Raw genomic sequence first — 21,148 nt, 5'->3', positions numbered from 1 at the left:
GTTAAGACTGGTTGGTTCAACTGCAAGGATATGAGGTAACATACAAACCCCAAATTTGCGTTCCACTGTTAATACTCTGGTTACTTTGTGGTCGCACCATGATGATACCATGTGTGGTACGTAGCTTCAATATGACAAAGGACTTTCAACTCTGAAACAAGGAAAAATGTGTGAGGCTTACTGGTTGGACATTCAAAAGCATAATCATGAATATGTGTAAAGGCAGGTTGAACACAAAGCAATACATAAAGGAAAAACAAATTAACGACACTATGCTACTGGCAACATTAACTAAAATGCATTGTGCTCATTACTTTCCTTGGCTAATGGTGCAATTCATCAAAACAACTGGTCAACAAAGATCCTTTTACTTGGCTCTGATTTTAATCTCTGGTCTCTGGTGTCAACAAAGGAATCAGCAAATTCAGCTCAAAATTAACAGGACTGGAGAAGTGGGCACAGCCACTGGTTCCTGAGAGAGTTTTTCCCATTCAGTCCACCCGCTGGAAATTTTACTTTTAACAGTTACTGCAATAATACTCAGCACAGTAGCATGGAAGTCTCCCGGATGATTAAGTCATACTATAAGGATATTTCATGGACTTATAAAGGTTTCAGCTTTGTTTCTGAGAAATCAAGTTTTGTAGTCTGTTTGGTATGTCAAAAATTACAGTACCCATGAGCTTTGAGGTTGCTACAATGGAGAATCTACCACTCCTTCACCGAATAGACCTTTTTTACCAGCATACTTCCACTTTGTCTTAGTAGGGTAAAAGATTGGTTCTTCTCGTTGCTTGCAATATTAAAGGACAAACATTCTATCGCCTTCAGTTGTACAGGTGTTGTCACTGACATAACTTTAAGTTTCTGTTTTCAGACAACTGCACAGCTAGAAAAAAGGTGATTTGATCGAGGGTCACAAAATGCTAACAGCCTGCAAATTACCATTAGCATTGATTAGCCAATTAGCATTGTGTGACCCTTGATCAAATCCCTTTTTTAATGACGTGCGGTCGTTACTGCTGAATTATCTTATCCGAAGTTTAGTTAGCTACATAGCTTTACCAGCGTGGGCAACAGAATTTTAAACTCTTGGGACTCGTAGTTGACTTATCTCCTAAAATTATGTACAATCTTGTACCTTTGACTTCTTCAAGGAGTCAGAACTTTTCCCCTGAAGTTATTAATTGTTCATACTGATGATTCGGTTGGTAGAGTTTCAGAACCACCTAATTGTCAGAAATGCTCGAATGGGCAGTCACGTGACATTGTCTATGGGAAAAATGAATGGGATTTTACTTCAGGGAACCAAGGCTCCCCGATACAACTCTGTCCACATCTTCTGTCTGTAGTGTGTGTTTTTTTTTTATTTGTTTTTAACTTTACCGTTACCCCCTTGTTACCATTTCCAAGGTAGACATGTTTATTTTTTCCGTCTCTACATCATTTCCCATCAAAATCTGCCACTGTCTGTATATATAGAAGCCTACACTACTGCCATTAACTTCCCTCCAACATTTTTGAGAATTCCCATTGTGTACATCTCAGCTTCAGTTGCACAGAGTTGAATGAGTGGGAGAGAGAGAGACAGGATCCCTGCCTGCTGTGCAAGGGTGGACCTCCTTCTTCAAAGTTCCCTCCTACTCCTCCAAGATATAGGGAGCCTTTTGACTAAGAGGGAAGTCAATCAGAACCGGATCTTTAACAGTACACGCAGCTGGGACTCTTTGCCTCAGCCCACCCAACACACACACACACGCATACACACTCACTGACAATACATGCACGCGTACAAATAGACACACATATACACACCAGTTTACATATGGAGTACTACTGCTTCCTTCTGCTCTGGATCTGCAGCCAGCTGCTAGGTGAGCGCAAGTGTGTGTGTGTGTGTGTGTGTGTGTGTGTGTGTGTGTGTGTGGACATCTAAGTGTGGTTTTAGATATATAAATCTGTCCATCTTTCTGTGTCTTGGCAGTACAGTAACTGCGTAATAAATGGTAGTTTTAACATCTATCCATCCCAGTTGTGGCTGGAAAACTTTCAAGACTTTGGATCTAAAGGTTTTAAATGAAGATCCAGATTACCAGACTCACACACAGCTAAATTAAGCAACATGTCCAAAAATAAAATTTTTCACGAATTCATCTGTTCCAGGCGTTGGGTACTGAATCTGAAAGCTGAGTATTGACACACTGGTTGGCTGTAAACTCCGTAGAGTCAAGACATTTTCTTAAGTGAATAAATGACGGTTTTATTCTTTCCATAATTTAAAATTGTATCCTCAAATCTTGACCCCATGCTGTAGTGAGAGAGAGGGAGGCTGAGTTGAGGGCTTTATTGAAGGATGTGTTGGCTTGCTCAGGTCCATTGAGGTGCTCTGTCTTTCATTGGAAGCAGGCATGTACTTTGAAATGAAAGTTGATTCTATCTTTTCTTGATCAGCAGTTCACAGTTCCAAGCAACTAGAGAGATGCTGTTGTGCAAGCAACACAGGGGTCAGTTACCAGTGAAATCACAATTGCAGTAACATTCAGAGAGAGAACGAGTGAGAAAGAGAGAGAGAGATTCAGAGAGAGTGCGAGAGAGAGAGAGAGAGAGAGAGAGAGAGAGAGAGAGAGAGAGAGAGAGAGAGAGAGAGAGAGAGAGAGAGAGAGAGAGAGAGAGAGAGAGAGAAAAGGGATATGGACTAAATACAATTACAATTATAGTTGATCAGCACTTCATATAGACACTTTTTCAGTAATAATGAAATAGGGAACCAGTGAAAATGATGGGTCAAGATATTGTTTTGTTTTTTTAGCTCATCAATTATTCTAATTGTGTCTGGGTAAATCTTTGGCCATTGATTGTCAAACTTATGTAGCATTACTTGGTGCAGTCAAGAATAATTCTCTCTTATGTCAAGCTACATCATGTTGATGTCAACACAGGAAAAGGATTTTTGAGGTTTGAGCATCAAATTTTTGTGGAGAAGAAATTCATTTACTTTAATGGCTCCATTTAGGATACACTAGAAGACAGGAACTCTCTTATAAATATTTGCTTTGATTTTGGAATTTGTTGGGGCCGAGTTTTGGACTCGCACAGAACTGGAGGGGAGAAGAGATGCCGACCTTATGTTTAAAGATTAAGTTTGTGAGCAAAGACAAAATGTTGGCTGCAGTTAAATATTGGCAGGCGTGCAAGGAAGGCGCTCCATTTAAGACCATAGCGCATGCAATTGTGGGGACTCACTGACCAACAAACACTTTCAGGCGTGTTGTCTCATCCAGACCTAGGTGACAGACATAATGTAAAAAAGGAGTGTCAGTGATTGACATAATATTACCACTCACAATTTGTCCAGCTGTTCTTCAGTGTGCCTATCGTTCTTATCATTTTTTGGCCTGACTTGATTCTTGACAAGACAATTCTATTCATTTTTATACTTCATACATACCAAAATGTACATAGTGCCTCATAAGAATAGTAAAGCGCACATAATACGAAGTAAGCAAAGCTATCTATTCCCATTTGTAGAGCATATCGAGTTTTTGGGCCCTAACGTACACCTGGCGCAAAGCGCAATGCAAGTGTCTTTGCTAGTTTCAGACTGACGCACTTTGTCATTTTCCCACCCAGCACCCACGTTGTTTAAATAGCGTATTGGTCTTAAAATGAGGCCTGGTCAGGCATTGTTGGCGAATTGCTGTCTTGAGGTGGCGGAAAGCGATTGCGCCATTGACCAACAAAAGCCTGGTCTAAAGTCAATGGCGCAGTATTTTCGCTTTATTCAAATAGTAAGATGCGCCTACATAGGCGGGTGCACAACACGTGTACACTCTACTTGTTACACACACAGGGACGCGCAGTAGCGCACAAACATGCAAAAGATTAAAACTAAAAACATTACAATGTGAAAGCTTATTATTGTGCACATCACAATAGTTAAAATGTCAAAATGGTCATATTTATCAGAATTAGCTAATTGGCATTGATGTTTTCGGTGTTTCGTTTTCCCCGTCTCCTGACATCATTATACCGCTTTCGGCCTTGTGCGGCTGTTCTGGTGATGTCAGAAGACGAGGACACGCTCACCGCTACTTCCTCCATCACCTGCTTCACCTCAGGGAGCTTTGGTGAATCGGTCTTTCGGACTTGGGCCGTTTCCATGGGCAACGCGACGCCGGGCGTCATCTTCCAAGGAGCAGAGGCATTGTTTACGTTTGCAAAAACGTTACCTAGCTAACGTTAACGCTATGGATCATTAATCGTTTGTATCATAGCAAGCTAAATCGATCATAGCTAACTCAAATCGTATCCAAGTACAACGTTAGCCAACGTTATCACCATCCATCTAATGCAGTTAGACAATCAGTTTAACAGTTCTGTGCATGTGAGACTGTACGGTAACGTTAGCTACGTAACGTTAGCTAACGTTATGTGTGTGTGAGAGAAAGGAAAACTTACCTTTGTGAAAATGCAAAGAACACACTAACTTACCGCCGACATGTATTGGAACGTGATCGATTTGCGTCTCACTGCTGAAACCCAGGCCATCCTGCGCCTCTTGGTTAAGTCCTCTGTGTTCTTTCCTTCGTTTCTCTTCCAAGAAGGGAAAGAAAAAAAACGTAACCCATTCTCGAGTTTAATCGCTCTTTCGGACTTGGGCCGTTTCCAAGGACAACGCAACCCCGGGCGCCATCTTCCAAGTATCAGAGGCATTGTGACATCACGACTAAAAGACCGATTCCCACTGCTCTCGTAGATGGTCTGCTGGCTAGCTTTCAATTCGCGCATTAGCAGATCCGTTTGCTCAGTGGAAAACCGTTCCTTACTCCAACTTTCCGAATCCGCCATTTAAATAGCAATAAGTCCAGATGAAACGGCATTTCATGAGTATCTGATTACTGTATCATGACGTATTTCCGAGTGAAACAGGATAGATAGGCGGGACATAACGTTGGGAGGAATTTGATTTGAATATTGAAAAGTGGGCGCGTTGCTAGCTAGCTAACGTGAATCTAAGCTCTGCCTCTAAAAGTTGAAGACTGATTGATAGGTGGATGTCATATCGTTGGTTGAAATTGGTTGGTGGTTCAAGCGTAGGTAAGAAACGCATCATATTTTGTTTTAAAGGAAGAAAACATGATTGGAGTTTGATATAGAAATACAAAGAAATTGATTTTTTATATTTTTTGGTTTATATTGTTAAATAGGTGTACAATATGACCGAGGATGTAATATAAAAGGGTTAAAAAGGCATCTTTCATTTCCTCTCGACTTTAAAGGGATGGTAGATGACACTCTGGTTGGTTTAATTCATGTTTTGCCCAACACATCTACGATTAATTAAGAGACTAAGTAAAAGTGCTTTGCGCCTTACTTAGTGCCCAGATTTTATGTGCCATTAACTAGCAAAAGTGGATTTGGACACGCCCTAAATGCACTTGCACCGTGCACTTTAGACCATGCACTATAGTTCATTTAAATATGGCCTTTGACCCTAAGCGCTACTGAACCGCTATAAAGATGGACATGCTAAAAGTGGTCATTAAAATGTTCTGCAATAGAGAAATATGTCTTTATTTTACCACGAAAAGATAACTGGGTTACTTTGCAGACACTTCCTTGTTTATTAACAGTAGCTAGATACAGTAGTAGATTATTCGAAGCAAAATCAGCAGGCTTTTGTGGTCTGCCCTCTGGGACTGCATCTTGTAGAAGCTCTTATTTTACATCAAAGCTTGCTATTTAAGTGGTTGAGGCTAAGATATCCAAATTAGACTTATCATACTCTTGATTGACTTTTATGGGCACTTCATGCTGTGTTGGTGGTGTAGAGGCAAAAATGGTAAAGTCTCCATGTAATTAAAATTAATGAAATAGTAAATCTTCACAACTGAACAATTGTTACTGTAAAATAAATGAAAGCAATTACTTCACTCCCTCCTTGTCAGTGGTCCACTAGATACACAAGATCAACACATACCAGAACATGTTCTCAGTAATTCTTAATTATTCTAGTTGCTTCTTATGTGATTTCTTTTTCTTTTTTTTCTTTTTTTTTGCACAGTAGTGTACCTCAGCGTGATAGTTGACTCTCTCACTCTCAACTCTGTGGCTCAGCATCAAACACTGTCTTATAGAGTTTTGGTTTGGGACCTAAGGAGGCCCTTTGGTTGGCAAAGAGTGTTGGTACCTTGCTAAGTTTTGCCCACTTGGCTCTATGTGTATGGAGAACATCTGGTGTAAAATACCCCATGCCTTCCAATGAATTTACCTTGGCTTTGCATACTGGTGCAAGAAAGAGCCAAAGGGGACAAAAGTATATTGTCCATTATAAAAGTATCTTCCAGAGTAAACTATTTTGATGGAAACACAATGAATCAATGGAAAAAAATTTGATATTCGGTTTCAGAAAGAGGTGGTTTAGAGATGCCTTCATGCTCAACTTGGGTTTATGTTTAAGTCTGTCAAAACTTAATCCACTGCTCCATAATCTGCATCAATGGCTAGCATTCTTGATCATTAGCATTTCTTGCCCTCATCCCATATTATTGTGTAATTCAAGAGCTTGTTAGTGAGCTCAGTTATGTCTTTGAGGACCCCTTCTAGGCAGTAGTTGTTCCCAGGTTTGCATAACGCCCCCATGGAGCTGCTCTATGTCATTGGGTCTGCGGTGGAGCCCCTGCAGCTTGGTGTCAGGCCAAAGGCAGCAGTGGACTAATCTGGGTCGCACCGGCAGCCGCCAGCCTGAGGTTTATTTATCTGGGCATGGAAGCCAGTACACAGGAAACCCAGCAATACTTTGACCCAGCTTTAAAGACTGCTGATATTACTGGCAATATTAAACCGCTCTGCCACGTTCAGGGCTTCAAATGGAAATTGGATCACCTCCATTCTCATGCTTTCACCCTGACACTTTTCCCTGCTCCTTGTTTTTTTCTGGTTCTCTATTTTTCTTGCCCATACTACTGAAAGGCTGTCCTGACATTGAACTCGAGTTCATTTTCTATATACTAGGCTTTAAACTCTTCATAGATTCACCCAGGAGACTCATTCACATTTATATGATCAAGCTGATGGGAGGAAGAAAAAAAACAGCCCACACACTTTGCTTGTGAAATAACAAATATGTTGCACCGTTGTTTATAATTATTTTTCTAGCATTCATATTTCCAAGAATCTATTTTAAGTCTCCCTTGTTATGTTTGGAGATAAACATGACTTACAGGGAGAAAACTGTGAATAGGATCAAAAACCAGCTGAACATATGAACCTTTCACGAAACAGGAAATGAGCAACGAAGACAATATGTCAGTGTTTAGATGCAAGGTGTTCAAGATAGAGATGGCCGTGGCATTAATGAAGGGTTTCATGAAGCAGAACAAATGGCCTATGGATGTTGTGATCAGGGAGTGATTTACTCTTGATGTTTTCACTGCTCCATCCAGTCTCAACAGTCTTTCTCTCTGGTCTTTAGGAAAGAGGTGTGTGAATCTATGTAGGGTTTCCTCCCTGCGTCTACATTATAGCACTCCAACAGAGAACTATCTAAGGAATGTAGCCTACTTCTTTTTACTGTTAAGGAACAATTTTTTCTCACAGAAATACAGCCGCTCAATATAACCTTCCCTTTCAAATCCAAATAATTACAAACAAACACTAACAAACAGAATGGCAAACTTCTTGTGCAATGTGAAGCACCCACAGAAAGTTGAACTGCAACTGCTTAAATTTTTTTCAAGCAATATAATGAACCTAAGCATGCTCCAATGAGAGGAAATGACAACAAAATTCACAAAATAATGCTTACTAAAATACTGACCCCACTCTTACTCCGTAGTTAAGTTGTAAATACGTATGCTGCAAAATAGAATAGAATGCATAGGATACTTACCGTTAATTATTATGCTTTGCTTGAGGTGCTGCATGTTATTGCCAAAAGTAAAGTGTATCTGAAGATCAGACAAATTATCTTAAAGCTGCTATGAGGAGGTTTTCACTGATTTGTCAGTCTCAGTTTAATTTTGATGCCACTATAATGACCGACATTAAGAAATGAGACAAGAATATGCTTCAAAATACTTGTCCCCGGGTCAGTTTTCCTGTGAAATCAGACATTACGATTTACAGCACACAGAAGGGATACATAGCCACAATTAGAGAGACATTACCTCATGGCTGTATGTCTTGCAAACACCTGTTTTTCCAAAACACCACTACAGCACTCACTCTTCTCTTCAAAAGTAATGGATGAGCTACCAGAGGATGAATTTGCAACAAAATACTTTTGGCAATACTTTTGTCAAACTATAGGAGTGCACTCAGTAGAGAGCAGATCCCCGCCAGGTGTATCTCCACTTCTTCGGTGCTTGGACTTGACGACAACCATTTGAGGAGTTAGCCCTCAATTGCAGTAAAAAACAGGTTTTTCAAAGATTTTGAATCACCACAACCCAGAGAGGTCCTTGATCATATAGTTATAAGTGCACAAAAAATATTAGGCTGAAGGGTGTTCAGGTAGTGTAGCGGTCTATTCCATTGCAATCCGCCAGTTCGAATCCCTGTGTTATCTCTGGCTTGGTCAGGCATCCCTACAGAAACAATTGGCCGTGTCTGCGGGTGGGAAGCCGGATGTGTCCTGGTCGCTGCACTAGTGCCTCCTCTGGTCGGTCGGGGCACCTGTTCGGAGGAGAGGGGGAACTGGGGGGGATAGCGTGATCCTCCCACGTGCTATGTCCCCCTGGTGAAATTCCTCAGTCAGGTGAAAAGGAGCGGTTGGCGACCTCACATGCATCAGAGGAGACGTGGTAGTCTGCAGCCCTCCCCGGATCGGCGGAGGGGGTGGAGCAGAGACCGGGAAGACTCGGAAGAGTGGGGTAATTGGCCAGATAAAATTAGGTTGAAAAAGGGGGGAAAAATCCCCCCCCCCAAAAGTAAGAAATGATTAGGCTGACGGGCCCAGTAGTATGCGAGATTAGCAGCAGACAGACACACACACACAGACAGAAAAAAGATGTGTTTTTCCTGCCATTATAAGAGTTTTGCACAGCGCCCAAGTCAATTGAACGGAAAATATGGAAAAAAAAGTTGTTGATTTGCAGCGCTCAACATAAAAAAGAGGTCAAAACTTAGTATGTGGCTGGACCGTGTATGGTCAACTTGAAATTGGGGCCAATTTGTTACAGGGATAGTCAGTGGTAGTGTCTATAATGTGAATTCCTGGATATTAAATGTAAATCTGCAATGTTCTGGAGTGGTGGGACCACTACGATATGCTACTTCAGTGCACTTCCATCTGTCCATTATCCAAACCGCTTATCCTGCTGTCAGGGTCCCGGGGATGCTGGAGCCTATCCCAGCAGTCATTGGGCGGCGGGGAGACACCCTGGACAGGCCGCCAGGCCATCACAGGGCATGTGATGATTTATGTTTATGTGAGTTTAAGTTCTGTGTATATTTACTGTCATGGCCACTGAAGTAGCATATCGCATAACATGGTTAAGCTACGTTCACGTAAAAAAAAGTTTATAAATTTAATTGCAAGCACAATACTTTCCACTCACATCTTGGGATGTTTGATTTGAAAGAGAACTTAATTTAATAGTAATTATAGTATATTATATATATATATATATATATATATATATATATATATATATATATATATGTGTGTGTGTGTGTGTGTGTGTGTGTGTGTGTGTGTGTGCTCGCGCGCGCGTGTGTATATATATATATATATATATATAGTCCAGTGAGTCAAGTAAATTCTTTATGAGACAGTACAAGCCTGTTTCATGCCATAAGCAACCATCAACTGTCAACAGCTGATGATTTGACAGCTGATGATTGCTTATGGCATGAAAAAGGCTTGTACTGTCTCATAAAGAATTTACTTGACTCACTGGATTATTTTGCTCCTCATTTGTTGAGCACTTTCCCTACCGTTGAGTGTTTCTTTTAACGAAGTTTTATATATATATATATATATATATATATATATATATATAGCGTTTTTTCCCCCCGAAACCGTCAATGGTGTTATAAGTGCTCAATTAATGAGGAGCGGAATATATATATATAACTTCTCATATATATATATATATATATATATATATATATATAAAACTTACACACACACACATTATATATATCAACACGGATACAGGAAAAAAGATTTTAATACATTGCAGTACAGGCCTGTTTCATGCATCCCGCACTCATCAGCTGCTAAAGTTGAGCATATAACACCATTTGTATCGCACTCATTAGCTGTTAAACTTGAGCACTTATAACACCATTAGCATCGCACTCATCAGCTGCTAAAGTTGAGCACCATTAGCATCGCACTCATCAGCTGCTAATGGTGTTATAAATGCTCCACTTTAGCAGCTGATGAGTGCAGGACGCATGAAACAGGCCTGTACTGCAATGTATTAAAATCTTTTTTCCTGTATCCGTGTTGATATCCCGCTCCTCATTAGTCGAGCACTCGCAACACCATTGACGGTTTCGGAAAAAAACGTTATATATATATATATATATATATATATATATATATATATAAATTCACATAGGACTAGTATTATCAGATCACCTATGCGTTTGCCAAAATATGGCAGGTAATTTGCGCTGGGATTTTTACTGAAACATTACGGACATGTTGGATTTACAGGAGATATGACTCGCTCTATATTGACAGGTGAATTCACAAAAGGATTGTGCGGCTTTTGCGGGCGCTAAACCTGCTCAACTAAGACAAAAAGAAACTGTAATTCTCAAAGCACCCGCAAAGTTTGAAATGCATCCCTAACTGCGCTGCCAAGCAAATTTAAATTAAAGTAATATGCATACATTTGGTGCAATGCTATGCAAATGAGCCTCATAGCAAAACAAAAACAAAAACAAAACTCCAATTCATAAACACCAGCGCTAATAGCCACACGACGCAGTTAGAGTGAAATTTATTAGTCTTCAGAGTTGGTGGTAACTGACACCCAGACTCTCCAGTGATCATGGCAGCAGTGACTGTAGCCAGGAAGGCATCATCATGCCAGGCGTGCTTGTGTGTAGATATTTCGAAGGAGAATTATCACTTTTTGATTTACCTGTGACCGAAATCATATGGGTTACCAGGTCAAACAATTCTTAATGACATCAAGGATGATGTTGAGTCTGCCTAGTGTGTTCTTGCTGCAAAGCCACCATTTATACTTTACCCCATGGATAATTGCAATCAGATGCAAAACAATGGCAAATTGCACTCAACTGCAAAGATTTATGGGAGTGTTTGCGCTGTAATATCTCTAGCGCAATATTTTTTGAAACGGACCTTGTGACGGAGCAGATAGAGGTGGCAAGTGATGCGCAGTTTATGGTGCTATCAGCGGCTGCAATCCATTCTTTGTGAATTTACCTGTGAGTGTTTTGTCAGAGTGATTGTTATCTGGGGTGCTTTAACTGTGTACTCTCCCTCATGCCTCTCGGCGTATGGAGAGCTGTTTTCTCTCCTACTCTGCACTATGGTGGACTGTTACAGTGCGTAACCAGATGTGGAAAGAGCAGCAACATATTATGTTCTTAGCATTTCAGTAGTATCCATGAGCAGCAATATATTCCGTTCGTTAGGTACGATAAATGTGGAATGAACTAGAACTGCTGCGCAGATTTATTTTGAAAGAGCAAGAGCCAATAGGGAAACTCCTACTTCCTTGGTTACCAGTTGGTTGGCTGACCAATCGTGTAACTTTAGTGATGTCCTTGGTCACCTGATCCAGCGGCCCAGTCATGTCAAACTGATCACTCGAGTCAGTCAGTCAGGGACATTTGCGTTTGTAGGGCTGGCCCGCAAGTCCGGTCCAGCCAAAAAACTACCTAATAAATGTTTTGCCCGTCAGTCTATGCATGTGCAGCCTCCTAGGTGGACCCTCACACGAATGCGGCCAAGTCTAATGGGAATTTGCATTTTCCAAAAAGAAAAGGTTTGCTATTCAACCATTTTGGTCTAACGCTAACCCTGTCTTTATTTTCATAATATAATAAAGTGCAACTCACATCTACGGTTGACTCAGGCAGCAACAAGAATATGCAACCCTTCCTGCAACTTAGAATAAGTTGTTCCTTTATAAGTTTCACATATTTGGGAAAATTCTTTTAATAACTTGATCATGTCGCTGTCCGATCTGAGTCAACTGGTTGACTCAGATCAGGCAGCGACAGAGAGCAGCACTGGTCGAGCAAGCTAGAGAGTGAATGAAGAGAGGGAGCAGCAGTAGCAAGAACGAACATTTTTCAGAGGGTTTGAGTCACCACAACCACAAGAGGTTCTTGATCATACAGTCATAACTGCAAAAAAAAATAATCTTTAGGCTGATAGGTCCAATAGTATAGGACGCAAGATTAGGCTTGTAGCAACTTCAATCACAGAATAGTTGTTTGCTTGTAATTTTAGAAAACAGTGCTTCTTGAGATACAATGAGTGATGAAAGCTGTTTGACTGCAATCACATTTTTTCACTGCCTTATTTTCTTTTACCATTCCCATCAGCACTATGTATTTAGCTGCTGTTGCCTAATATTCGGTAAATCAATAAGTTGCGCACTCCCACCACTCTACTCATAAAACATCCACTCATATTTCAGTTTTGTCAGAGCTACATAGACTGAGCTCTGATAACCATTTAATGGGGTATTGAATGCTGCCTCCTTAAACGCTTTTACTGTCGAACCATAAACAGTACTGTTATTACTGAGCATCTGGGACTTTCATCAGCAAACACCAATCCTCTATTTAGCAAAATGCTCCTGCGTCCTTTCTAACATTCACTTGGAAAAATCTAAAGATATGATTATTGAATACAGAATGCTGTGGAGCCCAAAACATGATGGCAAACAACAGTAAAATAATACAATGGACAAAAGTTGAATCAAACAGAAATTTCATGAGGGTCTAGCTATAAAAATGTACTTTGAGAGATCATTTAAATGATCACTGGTTTTACCAGCCTATTTTCTTCGGGCGTGGCAAACTTGTATAGCCAAGGTCTAATAGCAACTGTGCATTTAGCTTTGAATAAGGAAGTGGGGGAGGCCTCAGCATCCCAAGGTGGACATGGAGCTAAATGGATGTAGAAGTAATACAGGGCACTTTAGTTGGCACTTTTTTTTTAATCACATTCACGCACAGTTAAGAGAATAAAGGTGATGTTACATCCCTCAGTCTGGTGAGGGACAACAACTAGTGCCCTGGGTAACAGTGAGGTGAGGGTGCAACACAGTGAGACAGGTAAATGTGTATAAATATAATGAAATATAAATATTTATTAACTTAAACACCATGACAGGACAAGGGAACCAAACGGCTGCCAAAACAACAAACTACTAATAAAAGTCCCCCCCCCCCCGGACAGTGCTCAAAAGCACCAAACCTAAATACAGAGGGTGGCAACTGCTCCTAACCTAGTGTGTCTAACAGGAGGTAAGCTACATGATGGGGTGTATGCCCATGGGCACCTTACCTTGATCCCCTTGCCCAAAAGAACTAAACAAACTAAAGGCTAAACATAACTCAAAATACTCAAGACTGAAACAATGCAAAACTTAACTGAAAGCTGGCCAGACTTTACAAACATAAAGTAGCTACAGAGACAAAAACCTCAACACAAGGTAGCTACAGAACACTAACTAAAATCACACACAAACTAAACTAGTTGACCCCCGGCGAACTGAAGACGTGGGGGTTTAAATAGCAGACTGCACAGCTGATGGAAATTGGTTGCCTGCTTGACTAGGTGATGAGGAGCACTTGGCGGATACCTGAATGTAGAATGAGAGTGAGGGTTAGATACGGAAGGGAACACAAAACACAACACAACTATACGGACACGCACCCATGGCCATAACAGGTGGGATGAAATACTTCTCTTAGTTTTGATGTGATGTGGATTTAGCTTATCGACAAATTTGCAGTTGAGAGTGTTGTGGTCCGGCACTGAGAACATAGCAAATAAAAGATTAACTAAAACATAGGAATTTATTCAACAGAAGTTCGTTTTGTTTGGCTGAAAGAACTAAAAGTCAGTTTTAGCAGATAAGGCTGGCAGATAGAGCCACTGCCAAACAAACAGTAGTGCCAGAGGAGTGGGAGCTTCTCAACTGCCAGGATGAGCAGGTCTTTCATAGCCTATTGGGAGATGTTGGCCAGCTGCCTCCACCTCCCTGATTACCCCCAGCTCCACCCAAACCAGGAACCTGCAACACAAAAAGATAAACACAGCAACACACAAGCCCTGGCAGACGCCCTGGGCTGTCACAAGAGTCCCTTTAAGATGGACAGCAGGTTTAGCACTTAAACTAATACGAAACACATTTGCAACCCAGCAATGAAGTATTGTGCTCATATTCACCTCGGTAGAGAGCCATGTGGATAAAGTTTTATGTCAAAGTTGTTTGATTATTTAAGGGAAAAACAATGTTTTCCTTCTTTTTAAGATGACAGGCAGGCTTCCATGTTAAGATGACTAACATGAGCCGACTCACAAAATTTTTGAACGATAGCTAGCAAATACAAAGCAGTCTTGTTGAGGTTGGTTTAATCCGATTAGTTTTATTGGGAGGAGGGCTTCTTCATTTTTTATTATGCCTGGGAAGTGCTCCAGTGCTTGACATCAGCCAGACAGCTAATATAATGCGGCTAAGTGATTTTGTGCCGTTTAACACAGACACTGCTAAGTATCATTTGATTTAACAGAAAAAGGAAAATGCTGACATCAGGTGAAGAGTTTGTCATGTCCCACATAGCATATGTGTACATAACATACAGTAGTTCTTCCAGAGGAGAATTTTGTGAATTGCGTGAAAAATTTCCACCGAGGTGTGAAGAGTCATATTCAGGAGGGAGAGCGGGTCGTCTAGTAATTGGAAGGTGTCTGGGTCAATCCCCAGCTCCTCCAGAGAGCGTGTCGAAGTGTCCTTGAGCAAGACACTGCACCCCTAACTGCTCCTGATGAGCAGGTTGGCTCCTTGCATTGCAGCCTCCACCATCAGTGTATGAATGTGTGTGAATGGGTGAATGTGAGGCAGACATTGTAAAGCGTTTTGAGTGGTCGGTAGATGAGAAAAGCACTATATAAATGCAGTCCAAATATTGAAACGTACATTTTTATAATCAAATGACGTTTCAATTCTTTAGATAATCTGACACTGCTGAGGAAATAAGGCTGATTTTTATAGAAAAATAATATCTTCTCTCACACTGATTGGCCTCTTGTTGACCACGGTGTTTTGGTAATTACAGAGGTCATGGGGTTAACATGTAATAGTGATAATAATAATAGTAACTGCCTAAGACCTGAGCATTAAAGCACACCCCATATAATAATCCAAAACCTACAAGAACACGTATATCCAAGCTACAAAAAACTACAAAAACTACAAAACTACAAAAACACATATATCCAACATATCCAAAAAAAAAAAGAAAGTTAACCGTCCAAGAGAGTGAACGCCAGCCAGGATGACTGTCAGAACTGCCGGTCTGCATGGGCTAGCAGTTAGCTTAGCCTGCCCCGCCTCCACATCCTGTCACTGTCAGAAAGATGGGCAAAATAACAATTTATTCATGGAGCAAAATCCCAGATTTCACCTTTAAGTAGGTGCAGCTAAAAACCCCGAAACAAACGAAAATAAAGAAAACAACATTTCTGATCCAATTATAATTCAAACTCATATGTGAGAGGACAACCTCGATGCAGTCACTGACATGACTTGGACTCCATCTACACAATTTGTTGTGACACTACCCAACTATTGTGTCTGCTTTTATATTCTGTTGATCATTCCTTTGCCTTGTTGCTTACATTCAACCAGATTTTCCCTAGCAGGGAAAAAAAGGGCTCACTTGACTCAACTTGACCCCAAAGTCTCACAGATGGGTTGGTTGTGCGAGTGTTGAGGGAGGAAGTTTGGAGTGAGGCTCAGGGGTGGAATAAGTCCCGTAGTGTGTGGACGAGAGTTGTAGAGAAGTGAGGAGGGGGCTTAAGGGGGTTAAAACCATTGGCCTGTGTGCTCTATGAAATTCTACCTCTTCCGCTCAGATGAGGGGTCTCCAACTGTGAAAAACAGGTTTTTATTATGGAACAATAATATTCGCCCCCTTTTAAGACTAATCTCTAAGTCTCGTTAAGCATGATTTCTTTAATAGCTGCCCAAACTTGTTTCTTAGTGTATCTTTTTTTTGGGGGGGTGGGGGGGTCGCCCATAGGTCAACTATGGTTAAATATCATTTTGGAGATGCAAAAGGCAGCATGAACCTCGTCCTTACAGTAGGTGAAACATATATCATTAGTGTGACAGTACTGAAAGACGGAAACGTACTGTAATTAAGACGGGCCCACTGATGGGTAAAAAAAGAGATCCGCAGGATTTGCTAGACGACAGATAAATGAAGAGACAGACTGAAAGGAAGTCACAGTGGTAGAGGATTGTGTTTTTTTTCCCCTGCTTCCTTCTGCCAAAAGCAAAATCTTCTCATCTCTTCCATCTCCTGCACCAAAAGTGCTTCTCCTCTGCTGGAAATCAAAATACCCTCTCGATGGTGTTACCACGAATAAGCCCTATTGGATAACTTGTTGACAGGAAAAAGTCTGACTAGACCCTGCGTGATAAGTATTGGAATTCAACCCACTTCCCTTCTGCTTTTCCCTCCGTTCTGGTCATTTTTTACCAGGAAAACTAAAACAGCACAACTGGAAATCCAACCTTATTTTAATCACTTGTCATTGCAGGTTTTAGTTTGTCTTTTCCTCTTGGATGTCAAATCACTGTTGTGTGTGAATGATGCTTTCCATATGTATTCATCAAGATTTTACCTTACTGCTGAACAGTGTTGTGCTGTGTTGAACATAATCATCTTAATCGCCAATTAATGAGTGTCTCTTGGTTTAACCAATACACACAACAGCTACAGACTTTGCTACCAAATAGGAACACATTGACTCGTCCTTTAGCAAACTGTTGCCTGCCTATTGTATCATATTAGCTGCTAACTACTAGCAGATGTTCGCCTTTCACTGGTCTGTTAGGCATTTTGCAACCACCTTGCAAGCATGATGGATGTTTTGAAATGTCACCAACCATGGGATAACAATTTTCTTCCTACAGTATGGGTTTGTCCTCTAATTTTCTCTTATAGCAACCCTACAAGAACCCTATGAGTAGGTTTAAGAAATTTGTTTTTATAGTTACAGAGAAAATTACTTAATTGTATTTTCACTGTCCATTGTCATATTGCTATGGCTGCTGCACAAGTATCCAACACTACTGCGTGATACAAAAAAGTTGGATAAATCTGAGTGTGGTCATTGTGAGAGATGGTGTTGTGTCCCATGTCTTCAATGGGGTATTTTGTGTCATTGTTGGTTGGTTTATGTAAACTACATGAGTGACAAGATGAGAAAGACTTATGATGGCAAAGTAGTCTCAGATAAATAATTAGCTGTAGTGAAGCTAATTTGCCTTTTTATTTCAGCACCAAATAAAACCCATGCAGCATCTGTCTCATTAAAAGCCCGATAGAGGCATGTCAATCAAACTTGGTGATGGACTGGTTATATTAAAACATTAATGTAGCCATTAAACATTAAGCATTAAAAGGATAATTATTTGCATACCAGTGCTAACAGTAAAGTTGGAGGTCAGTTGGAGATGAGATCCGGTAGGGGTTATTATAAGGATGAGTAAAATGGAGATAATTACCATCTGACCATGTCATCACAAATCTGCAAGGTTGTTTGTTCAGCTAAAGTCCTGGGGGCCTGGTGTCATGGCCTTTGTAAATTCCTATGAAAGACTTTTCAAAATGTTCCTTTGTTGGGGAATTCCACTGTGAACCTGACATTGACAGGCGTGCAGGTGGTGTGGCGGTCTGTTCCATTGCCTACCAATGCGGAGATTGCAAGTTCGAATCCCTGTGTTACCTCCGGCTTGGTCGGGCATCCCTACAGACACAATTGGCCATGTCTGCGGGTGGGAAGCAGGATGTGGGTATGTGTCCTGGTCCCTGCACTAACGCCTGCTCTGGTCAGTTGGGGCGCCTATTGGGGGGGCTGGGGGGAATAGCGTGATCCTCTCACATGCTACGTCCCCCTGGTGAAACTCCTCACTGTCAGGTGAAAAGAAGCGGCTGGTGACTCCACATGTATCGGAGGAGACGTGGTAGTCTGCAGCCCTCCCAGGTTCGGCAGAGGGGATGGAGCAGCTACCAGGACAGCTCGGAAAATAGGGTAATTGGCCAAGTACAATGGGGAGAAAAAGAGGGGGGAAAAGCCAAAGAAAAAAGAAAAAAAGAGAGAGACTTCATCCGTACTATCCCACATGGCATAACACAATTCATGTTAAGGTGAGTACATCAGAGGCCATCTTAAACCAACACAAAACACCTGAAGCAATACATCCTGTTGCTTGTAAAATCATCTAAATCTGTGTCATGTTTGTGAAATCTGATCAATGATACCAATCTAGCCATGATTAAATCTTTCTACTGGGCTGATAATGTAAGTTTTTGATGAAATTGACAGCTTTCAGAGAATAGTGTGATAGTTCACGATCATATCTTCCCTCATTTTCCTGGTATGCTGCTGATGACCTGCATTTGTGCTGTTTCTCCAGGGTCCCATGACTGTTTTAATATTGATACCAAAAACTACCGGATCATCAAGGGTCCAAAGCAGGCCCAGTTCGGATACACTGTTCAACAACATGTTGCTGCCGGGGGAGAGAAGTGGTAAGAGATGTATTTATTCATATTTTCCTACTGTTCCACTGGAAAAAAATTTGCAACTCCATTTTTTAATACACAAGAGAACAAACAACAACATGTTGATTTAAATACATGTTCAGTGTTCAGACCTGCTCTTGGACTCTGTCAAGTTAGCGAATGCTGCTGGTCAGTAAACAGTACTCAGTACTTCTGCAATATTGATTAATTCATGGTCGGTACATTATACGTATTCCGAAGTATAGCTCGATAGATAGATAGGTAGATGGTTTATTAGCCACATGACCAAGGCCGCTGGAATTTCTTTGCAGTACAATATGTAAAACTCTGCAGCACAATACATACATGGACAACAGCAGACACACTACATATTACCACGAAACAATACAGCGATACAGAATATATTACACGCAACCACACACAATAGGTGAATAGTACACATGCATATGCATACGTATGCCAGTAGTGTGTGAGGAGGGACCATAGGGAGGAATCCATTGTCATATGACACCTTCATCATTTATTCATGGCTTTGTAAACAATTACTAACATACTACACCTGCCAATATCTTCAAGCTGTTCTCCATCTGAAGGTAAGTTTATCTCAAGAAACAGCCATTGCTAGTTAAATAGGTTAAATAAATGGATACAGGCATCCGACTAGCGTGGCGGTCTATTCCGTTGCCTACCACCACAGGGATCACCAGTTCGAATCCCTGTGGTACCTCCAGCTTGCTCGGGCATCCCTACAGACGCAATTGGCGCGTCTCTGCGGGTGGGAAGCCGGATGTGGTTAGGTGTCCTGATCACTGCACTAGCACCTCCGCTGGTTGGTCGGGGTGCCTGTTCGGGGGGGAGGGTGAACTGGAAGGAATAGCGTGATCTTCCCACATGCTACGTCCCCCTGGCGAAACTCCTCACTGTCAGGTGAAAAGAAGCGGCTGGCGTCTCCACATGTATCAGAGGAGGCATGTGGTAGTCTGCAGCCCTCCCTGGATAGGCAGATGGGGTGGAGCAGTGACCGGGACGGCTCAGAAGAGTGGGATAGTTGGCCGGATACAATTGGGGAGAAAAAGAGGGGGGACACCCATTGCTAGTTAAATATAGGTTAAATGAATGGATATGAACATGAAAAGATCAGTAAAAAACAATGAAAAAGTTATATTTCGGATTCTGTATATTTCGGATTCTGTTAAAACTATCTTGACAAAGAAACATTAGATTATGCTTCAACCAGTGATGCTTTTACTGCTGCAGTATGTTAAGCTGTAACATGAATTTTTATGAATTCATTGCATGAACTTGATTGATTGATTGATTGATTGATTGATATGAATAATATCTATTTAAATTATACAGTAACATATGACCATGCCTAGGATTTCTCAATAGGTAAACATTCACAAAAGAATGTGGTTTGACTTTGAGGTATGACTGTCTAAGACTCACACTTTGTCACTACTGCACACAACCACCACGATAAACTTCATAAGATCACCTGCTTTGTTTAAAAATACTCATGTGTAAAAGTGATCATGCCTGCTACTACTGTAAAGCATAAGACGGAGGTAGTCCTGACTGTCTCGCTTAGCAGCCAGATGATGATGGGACGTCTCCATTTCGTCCCCAGGAAAGATAGTGATCTACCTTTCCTGTGGCGTGCAAAGATGCTTCCCATGAGTTTGTACTTGCAGTACATTTTTTTTTCCCAAGCTCGATATTTCAAGTTCATCATATTACCTCATAGCAGCCTCCGACGTCTTATGCACACTGTTATTAGGGCCAATTGGCAGTGTGTGGTGGCCCATATTCGTTTCTGGCATCTCCACTATGTCTGTTGGCCAGCCCTGGGCTGGAGCCATGCCCAGTTCCAGCTGTGTGTGTGTGTGTGTGTGTGTGTGTGTGTGCGCTTGTGTATGTGCTTGCATGCATGCGTGCGTGCGTGCACGCTCATACATGGGTAGGCATTGGAAAAAAAACACGCTTTTCAAATACTCATATCTAATTTAAAGTAGCAAATTTTTTCTTAATAATCCCAGTTGTTTTTGCTGAGATCCATTAGTTAAACTCTGTGTGTGTGTGTGTGTGTGTGTGTGTGTGTGTGTGTGTGTGTGTGTGTGTGTGTGTGTGTGTGTGTGTGTGTGTAATCATTTGTCAGTTTCTGCATCTGCCTTTGTACAGAAAGCTTGTCACACACGTGTGTATGTGTAAATGCAACAATTTGCCTGGAGGCATGTTCCTGTGTCACTCAGAGTTAACGTGTACAGAGCCACTGCGTTACAGCTCAGTTGAGCATCATAACCCTCATTTGTAGCTGACCTCACTACTGTTGTCAGTCAAGGGGAACAATTATCATTGCAATTGTTTCTCGTTAATTGCT

At 41.2% G+C, this 21,148-nt stretch overlaps 1 protein-coding gene across 1 annotated transcript in view; it reads left to right on the top strand.

Moving 5' to 3' along the window:
• itga11a (integrin, alpha 11a) overlaps positions 1–21,148 on the top strand; it is a 91,821-nt gene that overhangs the window by 11,610 nt on the left and 59,063 nt on the right. The window contains exon 2 of the mRNA XM_056279307.1: positions 18,569–18,774. Coding sequence (XP_056135282.1) covers positions 18,569–18,774 — 206 coding nt within the window. The remainder of the gene's footprint in view (positions 1–18,568; positions 18,775–21,148) is intronic.

Source organism: Lampris incognitus, chromosome 4 (genome assembly GCF_029633865.1).
Source record: "Lampris incognitus isolate fLamInc1 chromosome 4, fLamInc1.hap2, whole genome shotgun sequence".
Lineage (NCBI taxonomy): Eukaryota > Metazoa > Chordata > Actinopteri > Lampriformes > Lampridae > Lampris > Lampris incognitus.
The sequence above is the reverse complement of the archived record's forward strand: the minus strand, read 5'-3'. Positions and strand labels throughout refer to the sequence as shown.